This window comes from Emys orbicularis, chromosome 5 (genome assembly GCF_028017835.1).
Source record: "Emys orbicularis isolate rEmyOrb1 chromosome 5, rEmyOrb1.hap1, whole genome shotgun sequence".
Classification (NCBI taxonomy): domain Eukaryota; kingdom Metazoa; phylum Chordata; order Testudines; family Emydidae; genus Emys; species Emys orbicularis.
The window spans coordinates 139501603-139517876 of NC_088687.1; the positions used below are offsets into that span (position 1 = coordinate 139501603).

General features: G+C 40.6%; 1 protein-coding gene across 1 annotated transcript in view; it reads left to right on the top strand.

The window, feature by feature from the left end:
• The window catches only part of ATRN (attractin), a 243572-nt gene that overhangs the window by 114011 nt on the left and 113287 nt on the right, over nucleotides 1–16274 (top strand). Inside the window, exons 18-20 of the mRNA XM_065404708.1 lie at nucleotides 2510–2743; nucleotides 4190–4327; nucleotides 9760–9853. Coding sequence (XP_065260780.1) covers nucleotides 2510–2743; nucleotides 4190–4327; nucleotides 9760–9853 — 466 coding nt within the window. The remainder of the gene's footprint in view (nucleotides 1–2509; nucleotides 2744–4189; nucleotides 4328–9759; nucleotides 9854–16274) is intronic.

A 16274-nucleotide genomic window follows, 5' to 3' on the forward strand; every position in this document is an offset into this window, starting at 1 on the left:
ACTAAAGTATGGCTCTAACCTAAACAGCAAATAATGTAAGCTCTCAAATGGGGTTATGAAAACTCATTTTTTTCAGGAAGAAAACACATCCAGTATTTTTTTTCCGAATTTTTTCAATTTTTCAACGTGTCATTCTGAAATATTTATATTAGCAAAACGTATGTAAAATATTTTTGCTAAGTTAGAAGTATTCATTTCTAATTTGATCTGTGTATTGAAATGAGAGCTATTCTAAAAGCTAAAGAGCAATGAGGAGAACAGCAACAGCAAAAATACTCGTTTTGTGTATTTTGAAACCATAAAGAGGTTATAGAATTTTGTAGGAGCCTCGGGGAATGGGGGGGTCTGGGCAAAGTCTTTGGTAATAGAGAATGGTGTAGTTGGGGGAATGAATTATCATTAAATATTTGAGAGGGAAATTAGGGGGCTGAGTTTGCTAGGATCTAGAAACTGCTGGAGGCTGGTCAGGGAGACTGAAGATATGGTTCTGGACTGTCATAAACAGACAGTTACGTGTTAATTCCTCTTTTACCTGTAAAGGGTTAAGAAGTTCACAATACCTAGCTGACACCTGACCAGAAGAACCAATCAGGGAGCAAGATACTTTCAAAGTTGGGAGGAGGGAGTCTTTGTCTGTTCTGTGTGTGCTTTTGCCGGACAGGGAGAAGGAACCATCCCACTCCTAACAGGGTAGTGAGTAATTAGAGAAGGAATGTATTAAATTACTTTTATTTCTATTTGTAATTTCTTTTGCAAACATAGAGGGAGAATCAAATTGAGTTTTTGTGTAACTTTAAGGTTTTGCCCAGAGGGAAATCCTCTGTGTTTTGAATCTGTTGTCTGTGAGATCATCTTGCTTTCTAATCTCACAGAGGTATTCCTTTCACCCTTTTTCTTTAATTAAAAGTCTTCTTTTAAGAACCTGATTGATTTTTCCTTGTTTTAAGATCCAAGGATTTTGGATCTGGGCTCACCAGGAATTGGTGGGGGGAATTTTCTTGAGTCTACCCAGGAAAAAGGGTATAGAGACTTGGGGGAGGGAAATTAGTCAAATCCTGCCAGGAAAGGGGGGATAAGGACTGGGGAAATATTTGGGGGAAGGCAGAGTTCCCAAATGGCTCTCCCTCAAACGTTTTTTTAAAAACATTTGGAGGTGGCAGCGACTGTTTTGCCTAAGTTGGTAAAAATAAGCTTAGGGGTTATTCATGCAGGTCCCCACATCTGTACCCTAAAGTTCAGAGTGGGGGGGACACCTTGACATGGACGAAGCTGGTTTATTTTTCATTCTACAGTATTTGCAATAAGTTGTTTCTTTTCATTCTCTCTTCAGTGAATATGAAAATTACTTATAAACACTGTAAAATGATTAGTTTTGAATTATTAATTCATAAACAGATAGTTGGTATTTTACTCCACATGCCTGAAGTTGAAGGAAGTGATAGGAGACGTGATTGAATGGAGCAAAGTAATAGAAGCATATTTTCTACCTCTAAAGTCAAAATGCAAACGCTGCCAAGAATTCAATAGTTAAGATAGAAAGACATTATACTCCTCTCCGAGTACAGAAAATCTTTCTTCATTTGTTCAAGCTCAAATTTGTGATTGAATGAAACTGTGCATTGAAGTAGAATAGCACAGCATTGAGGTTGATCCTGCAAATAAGACAATTTCTATGTCATCACCGAAACAGTCACACTTATTAACAAGGAACTGAGGAATAGCTAACGGGTGCGTGCAATTTACACCCTAGCTCAGCAGAACGCTGGGCTTGAGGGATCTTCATATGCCCCCTAACTGTCAAGTTTGCTTTAGAATGTTTTGCGTCTGCATGGTGCTGCACTCAATTTCTACCAAGTGGTTCAGTGGAGACAGTAGACTGAGGACAAATTACCTTGATAACCCCTTCTTTCTAATGTAGGTTTATATTTGATATAGAAGCATGTAATATTAAGCTGTATATGGTTCATGTATAAATAAAGTGGGGTACATCTCAGTAAAGATTTGAAACAGGTCATTGGTTAATCAAATTAAATGTGTTTCTTTCCTTCATTGGGAGATCAGGTATTTTATCTTTCTAGTATTTTATTGTAAATAAGACAGTTATAATTCAAATAGTTAATTGAAAACATTCAGCAAAATTTTAGTGTGCATTGTTTAATTTTTAGAAAGGGACTGGGTGTTTTTCTGCTGTTTAAAGGCTTTCTCTGTAACTGGTTAAATGATTTAGACTCTGTGCCTTACTGTACCAATTTGGATAACAGGCCTTTTTTTTTGTTTTTTGTTTTAGTCTGTAATAAAGTTTAAAAGCAAGCTTTGAGATTGTCGGGTTAAGTACACGAATAGAAATTCATGAAAATACATCTGTTTATCAATGTATTAGAATAAATGTTGATTCCAACTTGTAAGGATCAGTCTCAAGGTCACTAAAAGGCATATGAAGTTTCTTATTTCAAATATTGTCTTGTATTGTGAGGTATCCATTTTACCATTTTGACATTTATTTTCAAAGCTGCAAACTGCTCTGGCTACTGCACATGTGTTCACTGTTTGGAACAGCCTGGCTGTGGTTGGTGTACGGACCCTAGTAACACAGGAAAGGGGAAATGCATGGAAGGCTCCTACAGAGGTCCAGTAAAGATGCCATCTCCACCAACAACAGGAAAATACTACCTGGAACCCATCCTTAATGTCAGCATGTGTCCAGCAGAGAACAAATACAACTGGTCCTTTATCCAGTGTCCAGGTAACTGAGTAGTTTTTTTAATAATTGGAACACTTCAGGGGTCATACAATTTAGGCTATGTCTACACTGGCAATTGAACGACAAAACTTTTGTCTTTCAGAGGTGTTAAACCCTCCCTCCCCCCCACAAGACAAAAGTTTTGCCGCGGCAAGTGTCAGTGTGAACAGCATGTTGTCGGCAGGAGAGCAGACCAACAGCGGCTACGCTGATTGACTTTTAGCGGCACGGCTGTGGTGATACAGCCGTGTTGCTAAAAGCCAGGGGGAAAAGTAATATTAAACTCTTACCGGTATGGGGGCCTGGCTCTGAGTCCTCGGAAGGGGCAGGATCTCGGGCGGAAGGGGCAGGTCTGGGGGTCAGCCTCCCCCAGCCAGCCCATCCATGCTGCCTGACCCGTGCCGCCCGGGGCGCTGGCGGCGATTTAAAAGGGCCCGGGGCTCCGGGAGCCATGGGCCCTTTTAAATCGCCGGCTCCAGGGCAGCTGCCCCTTTTGCCTCCCCTGTCGGCGGCCCTGCCAATAGGGGTGGGGGGGAAAGAAGGGGCACAGTGCTTTAAGGAGGGTCCCTTGCCGCGGCAGTGCTTTAACGCCACTGCCCCTTTTGCCCTACCCACCCCCGTCAGCGGCCCTGCTGGTACGGTCCCTACCGGCAGGGCTGCCGACAGGGAGGCAAAAGGGGTAGTGACAGTGCTTTAACATCGGCTGCGTACGGGCCGGTACCAGCTTCTTACCGGTACACCGTACCGTACCAGCCCACTTTCACCCCTGCTAAAAGCTGTGTAGTATAGACATAGCCTTAGACTCCAGGTGAAAGACCAAATGCTTAAATGATTGCAGAACTTAATTTCCTATTACTAAATGAAGAGGGGAAAAAAGTGAAATACACACAAAGAATGTAAATTTGATTTTGAAAAGGAAGGAGTCCACAGTCAGACTACAGCTTTTTAGTCTTTATATTAATCACTTTTGAGTATATTTAAACAGGAGGAATGAATGAAAATAAGAAGAAATGCAGTTCTTATTTTCTAAATAAAACATTCAATTGACTATTAGCAAGGCCCAGTTTCTTATGCAGCACATATGCGTTGAATTATGTAGTGAGGATCCCAGAAATATGTGGACTGCCTGCCTCCCTCCAACCCCATGAACCTCTCCCTATTGTTGCTTCCAGTCCAGTCAGAACAGTATCTCTGTTGTATACTTTGGTAATCAATTTATTTTATACCTCTCTAACATTTTAAATTTGAAACAGTCATCTTCTTCTTGATCTCAGAGGTCACGGCCCATAGCATGAGAACCACGGTCTCTTTCCAATTCAGAACTTGCATGAGGTAGTTCCATTCATAACATGATTAAGCTGCTAACCCAAAATGCAGATCAGATTCTGCAGACGTTGGGTGAAGCACTATATTTGAGCACAACTACCAAGTATCTCTTTCTTCCCTCAGCCTGCCAGTGCAATGGGCACAGTAAATGTGTAAATGAAAGCATCTGTGAAAAGTGTGAGAACCTGACAACTGGCAAACACTGTGAGACTTGTATATCCGGCTACTATGGAGATCCTACTAATGGAGGAACATGCCAGTGTAAGTGAAGTCTTAAATCTGTAGTATAATCAAATCTCGGGGATTTTATACTGCAGCTTATCACCATAGTATCTGAGTAGAAATCAGATCCCTCTTGTGTATATCAGCTAATGTATTTCATTTATTACATACCCAAACTACACTAAAAGAACATTAAGGTTGCAAAGCCAAGCTCTCAAAAAATAGGAAATGCCAGAATTAAGGCTGTCTGTGCAACATTAATTCAGTCCTCCTGTGCATATGCATTATGGGAGAGTCTTGTCAAACATCACATAAGAAATCTGTTGCAGAATGAGAGGTAGAACCCATGCTGTGTGCTGGTATTGACAGTACTAGGAATATGGTAAGCATGATGTTATATACTTAATACAACATTAAACCACGTAACATCTATGTGAATTATTATTGCTGGTATTCTTAAACTGACTTTACATAGGGTGCCTTGAGGTACAGAGTTATGAGTGGCCCAAGCTATGCAATGAATTGGAGAGTGAGCTGGCAATAGAAGGCATGAATTTTTACTCCCAGCAATCCGTTCTAACTACTGGATTATAGTGTGTCCCTGTGACACAGAATTTGACATAGAATAAGTTACTTTTTTAGGGGTGGGGGAGGGTCCAGCCTATTTTATCTGAGCATGATACAGAAACAGTTTGTTGTTGCTCATGTGTTGTATGACTCTTGTGCGTCTGTGAAGCCAACCACGTCAACCATTTCTCCTGCAACATCATGCCATTGGTGGAGTTCTGAGCTGAGACCCAGAACAATGAGGTGGTTGCCCTGGCCTTGGCCTGCATCGTCAGTGTCAGGTCCTTCCTGACCATGCTGATCTCTTTCCTGTACATCCTTACAGCCATCCTCAGGATCCCCTCCCAACAGGGCAGGTGCAGGACCTTCTGCACCTGCACCTCCCACCTCACAGCCATCTCCATCTTTTTTGGAACTCTGATCTTGGTGTACCTGTGGCCCGGGCCAAGCTATTCTGATCAGCAGGACAAAGCTAGTTCTGTGCTGTACGCCCTGATTATTCCACTGCTGAACCCCATGATCTACAGCCTGAGGAATAAGGAGGTTTAAAGAGGCACAGAGGGGAAGGCTTCCTGTCACAATCTGTGGTTAGCATCCTCCCACCCATCCATACTTCCAAAGAACCTCCCCCAAGCAGAGTTTTCTATAACACATAAAAAGAGAAGAGCCAGAGACTCAATGACATCCACTAGGGACTTGGCTAATGAAAATCTGTCAAAGCTGGAAAGCACTGAAGCAGAGATTTTTCAATGGACCTAAGGGAGTTAGATGCTCAAATCCGTTCATATGCAGTGAGAGTGGAATGTCTTTCTCTCTCTTAGTATCCTTATAAAATCCCAAGCCAAATTCTGTTCAAAGGTATGGAAAAAACTAGAAACCGTGCTAAGTATTAATAGGATAGCAATTAACATTTAATCCATAGGTGATAAAGCTAGTAGGTAATGTCCGAAGAAAAAATGTACTGTATTTGGCCAAGTTTTTAGTTTACCCTCATTCTGTCAATATGTACTATCAAGGTGAAAAAAACGGTTTGACCGATGAGGGCTAGCCTGGATTATAGATGGAGACCAGGGAGGCAAGGCTAGATCCCATGATGCCAGAGCAATTGCTAGCCAGTTGTAGCTGTTTTTTGTTGGAAAGGCTGCCACTGGTGAATTCCTAGCATTTGTTACAGGCACTGGATTGGCTGGTGTGTACCCGGAGCAGTTTTCCGTTATCTTAATCCTTTACGCTGCCTCCTTTTTTCTCCTCTGGAATTATTTGGGTATTAATTCCTCTTTGTTCTCTCTGTATTGGTCGGTTTGTTACACACCGTGTTTCAGTCACAGCCTTTGGGGGAGCTTGAATACTTGGAAGTAGTTGTGTGTTCACCAGCTATTGGTGATAATTTGATTGTATAGTATGATTAACATACCTTTGATTTACAGGATTGCAATTTTAGTCAGTTGGTTCTGGCAGTATGGCGCAGCATGGGTTAGATTCCCCCTCAAATGGGATAACATTAATGTCAGGGATGGCAGGGTTGGTGTTTCCAACTTTCCTGAGGATGGAAGTTGGAAAAAATCCCTCTTTCCTGTGAATTGAGCTCTTGTATCTGACTTGGTGGCTGACTTGTGCATTGGTCTGCATAGAACTGTGGTCAGGTCTTGGAATAGTTGTAGGCCTCAGAATAATGTAGGCTTTGTAGACCCTAAAAATGTTGGTATACTTGGAATTTGATTGACTGACAAAAAGCGTGGGAAGGTGGCAGCAAAAAGTGGGGGGAGCTGAGGTCTTCCCCTTTTTCCGTTTTGCAAAGACAGGTTATTTTAGGATGCTGCTGTTTTTAAGGTTTAATAAAGCTATGGCCACTTGGTCAAAAGAGAGTTCTTTTCCCTTTTCTCATTGGCCCCTTGCCATTTGCAATATCAGAAAGATAACAGTATGCTAGCTAATTCACGCCTCAGCAGCTGCTTTTTAAAAATAGTGTTGTCCTGTGTAGAACAGAGTGTTAACTAAGGGCAGAAAATATAACCAATCGAAACGCAAAAATAGCTGTAAGGGAGTTTTCTCTAGTTTATTCAGTATTTTTGAATTTTCTGATGGAACTTTCACATGAAGAAATGTTAGTGCTAGATAAAAACGGTATTTGGAATAAAGTAGGCATTGTTATCCCTGAGGTCAAATACATTTCCTCTCTGGTGATGATTCTAAAATGGTGCTGCCTGGAACACTTGCTGGTGGTCCACGGGCAGCTGGTTGGTGACAGGGAACTGAACTTGCCCCTGTGAGTTGCTAAATTGCGCTGAAAGACAGCTAAACTATATAAATCCTTTTCCATGCAAAGGGTGCAGTAGCTGCCACTGAGATGTTATGAAGTCATGAATGAGGAGGGAGTTTGCTCTCATGAGAGTGAATGAGAATGGAGGTGGTCCCTGAGATAATCTCTGTATTTTGCAGTCCACACTGTGGAAAAAGCCTGAGGAACTCTGCTCTATGGGAGTGCTAGTCTATAGTTCATAAATTGTTTTGGCTTTTATGAGGTCCACAGTGGATAAAAATTGACTAATTAAAATAAATAAAATCCATGTTTTTAAATCAAATTGGATTTTTTAATTTAAATACAGGAATTAAAAAAAATACTATTACAAAAATGGAAATTGTCATCCTGTGTTAAGGCTGAAATGTATTATAATCTATCATTTAAATTAAATACAAGAAATAGTAAGCAATACATGTTTTCTGCCAAGTTTTAAAGAAAATCAAACTGCTCTACTGATGGAAGTCACTGGCTAAGTAGCTGAAAGCAGAGTTTGCTGAAGTGCTAAATCAATGTTGGACAGCAGTACCCTTTTGTTCAGGTGCAGAGAGAACGTTTTCTTTTCAGTTTATTCAACTAGTTCAGTTTAATGACTAGTTCATTCAAAGTTAAGAAACCAATTTGGAGTTGAAAAAGCAGGAAAGTTTTTTGTTTTGTTTTTTGTTTTCTGTTTTTTGTTTTTTTGTTTTTTGTTTTTTTTGTTTTTTTTCTCTTTCAAACTATGGCTAGAAGTGAGAAGAGGAGAACTACTTCTGAAATCTTGAAGGGTGACCAGAAATAATCAGTTCACTGATTACAGATAATGCTTCTTTGGTTTAATAAATCAGTTAGTTTTAAATACAAAATATGTTTGATAAACTTTGATATTTTTTTTCTAATGTATCCAGCACATTTAAGCTTGTTTTATTGAATTAAAAAGAATCAGCCTTTGAAAAATAACTAAAAAGTCCAAATGCAAAACACAATTAAAATCAGTGATTTAAATCAAGGTTTTCTGCTTGCTTATTTAAATCATGATTAAAATCAGTGATGTAAATTGCTCTAATTTGAACCAAGCCACCCTGATAAGGTCAAATAATTTACAGCAGAAGGCTGAAGAAACTGCTTTTATAATCCTGGAAGTGTCTAGTTCAGTACTTCTTCAGAAGCCATGTACATTTCCCTTTCACGCGCATCCCTTGCGAAGGTACAGGAGATAAGTCTGCCTTTCAGTCCTTTACTTGAACAGCTCACAAAAGGAATCTAGGCACTGTTTGAAAGGAACTGTGATAGCCTTTCATCTAATTTTCATCTAACATCAAGAAGGATGTTGATAAATTGGAGAGGGTTCAATGAAGAACCATGAGAGTGATTGAAGGATTAGAAAACATGCTTTATAGCGATAGACATGAGCTTAATCTGTTTATTTTAGCAAAGAGAAGGTAAAGGGGTGACTTGATTACAATCTGTAAATATCTACAAAGGGAACAAATATTTATTAACGGACTCTTCAATCTAGCAGAGAAAGATATAACATGAGCCAGTGAGTGAAAGTTAAAGCTAAACAAATTCAGACTGGAAATAAGGAATACAGTTTTAACTGGGAGAGTAATTAAGCAATGGAACAATCTACAAGGGGCCAGGGTGGATTCTCTATCACTGACAATGATTGGATGTTTCTCTGAAAGATATGCCCTAAGAATTATTTTTGGGGAAGTTCTCTGGCCTGTATTATATAGGAGGTCAGACTAGATGATCACTATGGTCCCATCTAGCCTTGGAATCTATGAACCTATGAATTATATTAAATTAACTGCAAAGAAAAAATGTCTTGTGCCTTTACTACTCCTTTATGAATAAAGATGTCAGATTTTTTTCTCAAAAAGAACAGGAGTACTTGTGGCACCTTAGAGACTAACAAATTGATTTGAGCATAAGCTTTCGTGGGCTACAGCCCACTTCATCGGATGCATGTAGTGGAAAATACAAGAGTTTTTTCTGCTTGTTTACCATTGGAAATACCAGGGATATCAAGTCTTCATTTTTCCTGGAGAAACCTTCAGCTCCCAAAAGAAGAGGTAGAAGTTTTGAATTGTTCACACAGAGCTTTTCTCCCAAATGTTTGTCAGGAGTTTGAGTAAAATAGGTATTAATGTTGTCTGGTATTGTAAACAATGACCAGCTCCTCCTTTTTGAATTTTCATTCCCTTGTGATGTCATCACATTAGTACACCAGTTCTTCAAAGTGTCCTCCAGCAGAAAGAGGGCAGTTGAGGATTCATAGATTTTATTTTATTTTTTTTAAGGCCAGAACTGACCATTGTGATCACCTAGTCTGACTTCTTGCATAACAAAGACCAGAGAACTTCACCCAGTGATTCCTGTATATGGTGATATTTTTAATGTTAACCCCACTCCCAAAAAACATAAAACAAACCAAAAATCTGATAACTTCCCAATTGATATTGCGGTCTTTAAGCATCATAAAGAAGCAAATGGGCACAAGTACATTTTTGGTATAGTTCATCTTTAACACATCGCAGTTCTCTGCCTAAATGTTTTAATCACTATAAACAAATCTGTCCCTACTGTTTTTCTCAAAACTATTTTTTTATCTCCTTTACAGCTTGCAAGTGTAATGGCCATGCCTCTATCTGTAATACAAATACAGGAAAGTGTTTCTGTACTACCAAAGGAATTAAAGGAGATGAGTGTCAACTGTGAGTTGCCATTTCTTATAAATATTTGCTATCCAAAGACTGTACATAAACTAATTCTAAATAATGAAAAATGGATGTATTTAGTATGGCATTAAACATTTCCTAGTGCTGACATTTAACTAACTTCACAATTAATGAAACCAGCAGTAGTTTTTATATTGTGGTAGTGAGCAAAATGGTTTTCTCAAAATTACTATATTAAGAGTTTATCAACTGAGAGAGAACATTATACAGATTTTAAAAGATGAAAAGTAAGGGTTTTTTTTTCTTTCAGAATTTACATACCACTGCATGTATCCCTATTTTTTTTTTTTAAATAGATGTGAACTGTCATTTTTAGGGCACTCTGTTTAAGCAGTTCCTGCAGGGGTGGAGAGTCAATATATAGGAAATATAGATAAATCTGAGGTAAGTTTTGAAAGAGATTTGAACAAACTCTATTTTAAAGGAGCACAATGAGGTGTAAACAATCACAAAATGTAAGTGTAGAAAAAGTTTTTACACAACCCTATTCTGCATCTGTCTTATCTGTTTAGATTTTAAGCTCTATGGAGCAGAGATTGTCTGCTGTTGTGTTTGTACAGTGCCTAGCACAATGGGACCCCCATTCTTAAGCACTTAAGAAATATGGGTCTTGAAGAGGCCTGGAGAGGTCACCAAGTCCAGCCCCCTGCACGGACGCATGACCAACTAAACCTACACCATTCCTGACAGGTGGTTGTCCAACCTGTTCTTAAAAACCTCCAATGATGGGGATTCCACAACCTCCCTTGGAAGCCTATTCTGGTGCTTAACTAGTTAAGTTAGAAAGTTTTTCCTAATATCCAACCTAAATGACCCTTGCTGCAGATTAAGGTCGTTACGTCTTGTCCTTTCTTCAGTGGGCATGGAGAACAATTGATCACTGTCCTCTTTTCATACCAGCACTTAACATACTCAAAAACACTTTCAGTTGTCTTTTTTCAAGACTAAACATGCCTAATTTTTTTAACCTTTCCTCATAGGTCAGTTTTTTAAAACCTTTTTATTATTTTTTATAGCTCTTCTCTGGACATACTCCATTTCCCCCTCCCCCTTTTTCTTGAAATGTGGTGCCTAGAAGTGGTCAGTACTCCAGCTGAGGCCTCACCAGTGCCAAGTAGAGCGGGACAGTTACCTCCCATGTCTTACACACGACACTCTTGTTAATGCACCCCAGGATGATGATAGTCTTTTTTGCAACTGTATCACATTGCTGACTCATATTTAATTTGCGATTCCCTACATCTCCCAGATCCTTTTCTTCTGTACTACCACCTAGCCAGTTATTCCTCATTTTGTAGTTATGCATTTGATGTTTACTTCCTAAATGAATTACTTTGCACTTGTCTTTATTCAATTTCATCTTGTGGATTGCAGACCAGTTCTTCAATATATCATGTTTGTTTTGAATTCTAATCTTGTCCTTGAAAGTGCTACGTTGGTGTCATCCAGCAAGTTTTACAAGCATACTCTCTGCTCCATTATCCAAGTCATTAATAAAAATATTGACTAGTACTGGACCCAGGACAGACCCCTGTAGGACCCCACTAGATATGTCCCCCCAATTTGACAGTCCGATACTTTTTGAGTATAGTCTTTTAAGCAGTTGTGCACCCACCTTTTAATAATCCCATCTAGACCACATCCCTAGTTTGTTTGAGAATGTCATGTGAGACTGTGTCAAAAGCCTTACTAAAAAAAAAAAAAAAATCATGTCTGCTGTTTCCTCCTTATCCATTGGGTCAGTAGCCCTGTCAAACAAGGAAATTAGGTTGGTTTGGCATGAAACCATGCTGACTATTCCTTGCAACCCTGTTATCCTCTGGGTGCTTAGAAATTGATTGTTTAATAATTTGTTCTGCTATCTTTCCAGGTAGTGAATAAATATATAATAAATACAATTAAATATGAAAACACAATCTAATAGAAATGTTTCCATTGCAATGTTTAGGAAAATAATGTCAATGCAAAGTTTATTTTTGAAGGATTACTCACATGAGTAAAGGTTAGCAGGATTAGGCCCTGATATGGCAGAAATGAAGACTATTCTTTATTTGGCTGGAGTTGCTTAATGGGGTACATGTGTGAAGAACTATTAAACTAATTTCAAGCAGAGGTTATTTCTTCAAGTAGTGTTCTTGTGTATGTTCCACTTTATGTGCACATGCGCCCCTGCACCTTTGATCAGAGATTTTTGCTTGCAGTGTCTGTTCTGCCTGCACATGCGCCCTACGCATCCTCATGTCCTCTACCGGGGCTAACCGCCCTCAATTCCTTGTCAGGTGCCTTCGGTCAGAGACTGAGGTATAGCGCGCGCCTGTTTGCTGTGTGCCTATTTCCCCCTTTTATTGGTGTTTGTGCTTTATACTTAGTTCTTATTAATTGTAGGTTTACTACCTTATACTTGGAACATTTGTTCCCCCTTTCACTGCCAATACTGAGAGCTTCGCAGTCCAAGCTTAAAAAAGGGATAAGAGGGGCAAAACAGAGTTCCTCATCAAAGCAGATCTAGTCACCAGAGACCTCAGGCCCTCAGAGGAGTGCTAGTGAGGGTCCGGGTTCTTCAGGTACCATGAAGCATGTTAAGACTTCAACTAAGTCCCATACCTCAGCGGTAAAGAGATTGGTACCAAAGACTTCCACTACCAGGAGACCAGCTTCAATGGAATCCTCGACTCCTTTGGTATTGTCGTCAGCGCCTCGCATGATGACCTCTGCCACACCATCGGTGCCGATACCGAGTTCGGTTGTGCCAGTACCACAGAAATTCCAGTACCTGAAAAACATTATGGTACTGAATGAGCCTGAGTCTCCACTCCTTGCAATCTCTGGATGCCTCTCAGTAATGAGGTTGGCTGGTCCACCAACTGCTCATGTTTCTGGGAGACTTCTCTTTTCCATCTTTGACTATCCATGAGGAGTGGTTGTCACCTCTGATACAAGGTGGAAGAGCTTTCACTTCCACACAGAGCTTTCACTTCAAGCATCTCCAATTTATTCCAGGAGACGTTATTCCCTGTTGCAAAGGCAGGACACCAGACTCCTGCCATTCAACTTTTGGGATGACCAGCATTGAATTCTTCCCCGCATGCCTTATGGTCTCAGTCATTGGTCTTCCTGGGATCCATGGGCAATGGATCACCGGCAGTTTTCAGCAATCTCACCTCAGTCCCTCAGGGAACATGGAAGACCTGGTTCCCTGGTACAGTGCATCTCTCCTCCCCATTCTTAGCCCGAGGAGACCTTTTATTTATCTTTTACCACAGGAACATCAATAACAGTTCAGCTCCATAACAAAGGAGAGTGAGCTGTTGGCAAAAATTTCACTGTGGTCCTCACATGATGTGGCAGAGACGGCAGCCAGGTCTATTTTCACTATATTAGTGATGAGGTGACCTTCCTGGCTTCAGTTGTCCAGTTTTCTGCAGGAAGGAAAATCAATTGTGGAAGATTAACCTTTCGATAGCCAGAAGCTTTTTGCAGATTCCATGGACGACTTGCTTCATACCCTAAAGGACTCTAGGGCAATACTTAAGTCTTTGGGATATACATACCTGCAAATAAAAGAAAGTTCAGCAGGTCTCAGTTAGCTCAAAATCCCGCCCTGCTCTATTTTCAGCCTTCCATTGGACACCTTAAACTACCAGAGGTCACGCTTTTCAAAGAAAAAGCCTTCAGTTACCTCGACTGCTTCATCCTAGCCTTCAATGTTGTCCAAATGCCAGTTTTGATTGTTTGGGCCTGAGTCCAGACCACCAATGACCAGGTTTTATCATCTGCACAACACAACTCCGTTTCCTCAATTTGAACACTGCCTCTCTCTATTTCCTCAAGCGTGCAAGGCTATAAAATTGGACAAATGGATATTGGAAGTCATTACTTTGGGTTATATTACCCAATTTACCTCTGTTCCTCCCTTGCAACCCCCTTCCTTGTCCCTCTTCAGGGTCTCCTCTCACAAGCAATTGCTGACACAAGAGATGTCATCACTCCTAAGTCTAGGAGCCATGGAGCCAATCTCACTTCAACACAGGGGAAAGGGATTCTATTCAAGTTATTTTCTGATACGCAAGAAAAACAGGGTTTGGAGACCGATACTAGATCTCAGACAATTGAACAAGCATGTCAGACTTCTGAAATTCTAGATGGTGTCCTTAGCAGCTGTAATTCTGTCCCTGGAATTAGGAGACGGATTTGCGACCTTTAATCTAAAAACGCCTACTACTTTTGCGAGACAGGTGAATCTGACTTTCAATCACAGTCATTACCCAGTATTGGGTCCTACTCTTGGCCTGTCATCCACCCCAAGGTATTCTGAAACAGCATGGTGGTCGTAGCTGCCTACCTCTGTTGTGTCAAGTATCCGAGGGGTAGCCGTGTTAGTCTGGATCTGTAAAAAGCAACAAAGAGTCCTGTGGCACCTTATAGACTAACAGATGTATTGGAGCATAAGCTTTCGTGGGTGAATACCCACTTCGTCAGACACATGTGGTTATTCACCCACAAAAGCTTATGCTCCAATACATCTGTTAGTCTATAAGGTGCCACAGGACTCTTTGTTGCTTTTTACCTCTGTTGTCTTTCCCTACCTCGATGGCAGGCTCCTCAAAGGTCAGTCACATTAGGAGGCGCAGTTCAAACTACAACTTCACTATTCCAAAGTTTAGGCCTGCAGATAAATCTCAGAATCAGTCTTGACCCCTACAGAACGAATTCTTTTTATAGGGCACTTCTGGATTCTATAATGGCAGAGTTTATCTCCGACAGGTTTTTTGCTCTAAATAACCTTATACAAACAGCCCTCAAGTTCCAACAAGGACATGTCTGCAACTGCTGGGACACATGGCAGTTTGTGGTTTTGTGGCACAAAATGTCAGGTTGCATCTTTTGATGTCTCTAGGGGTGGCTCAGGATTGTTCATACACCCAGCGCAAACCGTCTCAACAAGCAAGTACCTGTACCCAATCAGGTCCTACAGTCACTCATCTGGTGGCGGAATCTATCCAAAGTTTATGCACGATTTCTGTTCAACCAATCCCTCCTATAGTCATATTAACATCGGACATTTCTCTCTTGGAATGGGGAGCACATTTGGGTCCTCACGCAGACCATGGAAAATGGTCACAACAGGAACACCGCTTACACATCAATCTGTTGGAATTAAGGGTGGTCAGAAATGCTTTCCTCCGCTTTCTTCCCCTACTCAAAAACAAGTCCACCAAGATCACGACAGACAACATAGCATGCATGTATTAAATCAATCGTCAGGGCAGAGTGTGTTCCTCTCACTTTGTCTCTAAGTGGTAAAACTTTGGAACTGTTTCATAGCCAGATAGTCACCTGGGCTTCTTACCTCCAGATATACAAAACACCATGGCCAATGATCTGAGCAGACATTTGTCCTTAAATTACAAATAGGAGTTGGACTTTTTGAGTGCTCAATAAAATACTCCTGACTTAGGGATTTCCAGAGATGAATTTTTTTGCCACAGCAGTCAACACAAAATGAAAGGAAATTCTGTTCCAGAGGGGGTCTCGATCAGCAATCTCTAGGAGATGCTTTCCTCATTACATGGACAAAGGGTCTTCTCTATGCAGATCCTCCAACTCCATTGCTCTTAAAGGTCCTTATCAAGAACAGAGAGGACGAAGCCAAAGTCATTTTGATTGCACCAAACTTGGCCAGTATAAGTTTGGTTTCCGAACCTCCTCAGACTCACCTCTCGCCCTTTGTGAAGGCTACAGATAAAACCTCCAATATTGTCTCAGATGTGAGTCAGATCTTTCACCCCAATCTTAGTTCCTCAGTGGTTCTCAGGACAAGAGACCTTATGCTCATCAAAAATTAAATTAAATTTAAATTTAAAAATAAATTTAAATTAATGGAGATATCCTATCTCCTAGAACTGGAAGGGACCTTGAAAGGTCATCGAGTCCAGCCCCCTGCCTTCACTAGCAGGACCAAGTACTGATTTTGCCCCAGATCCCTAAGTGGCCCCCTCAAGGATTGAACTCACAACCCTGGGTTTAGCAGGCCAATGCTCAAACCACTGAGCTATCCTTCCCCCCACTACAGAAGTACAAAGATACTGTTGAATAGCAGAAAGAAATCTAATAGACATACTTACCTTCAGAAATGGAGATGTTCTAGCCTTTGGTGTAACCAATGCATCTGTTTTCTGTCCAGTCATCTTTCCTCAATCTTGAACTACCTGTTGGAATTGAAAAATTCAGGCCTTTCTTGGAGTTCCATCAAGGTTAATTTAACAGCAATAACAGCTTTCCACGTGCCAGGAGAAGGTTTATTGTTTTTTTTCACTCATCCAACCACAGTGAGATTCGTAAAAGGATTTATAAATCTTTTCCCACAGATAAGAGCCTCTACACTGCTTTGGGTTTT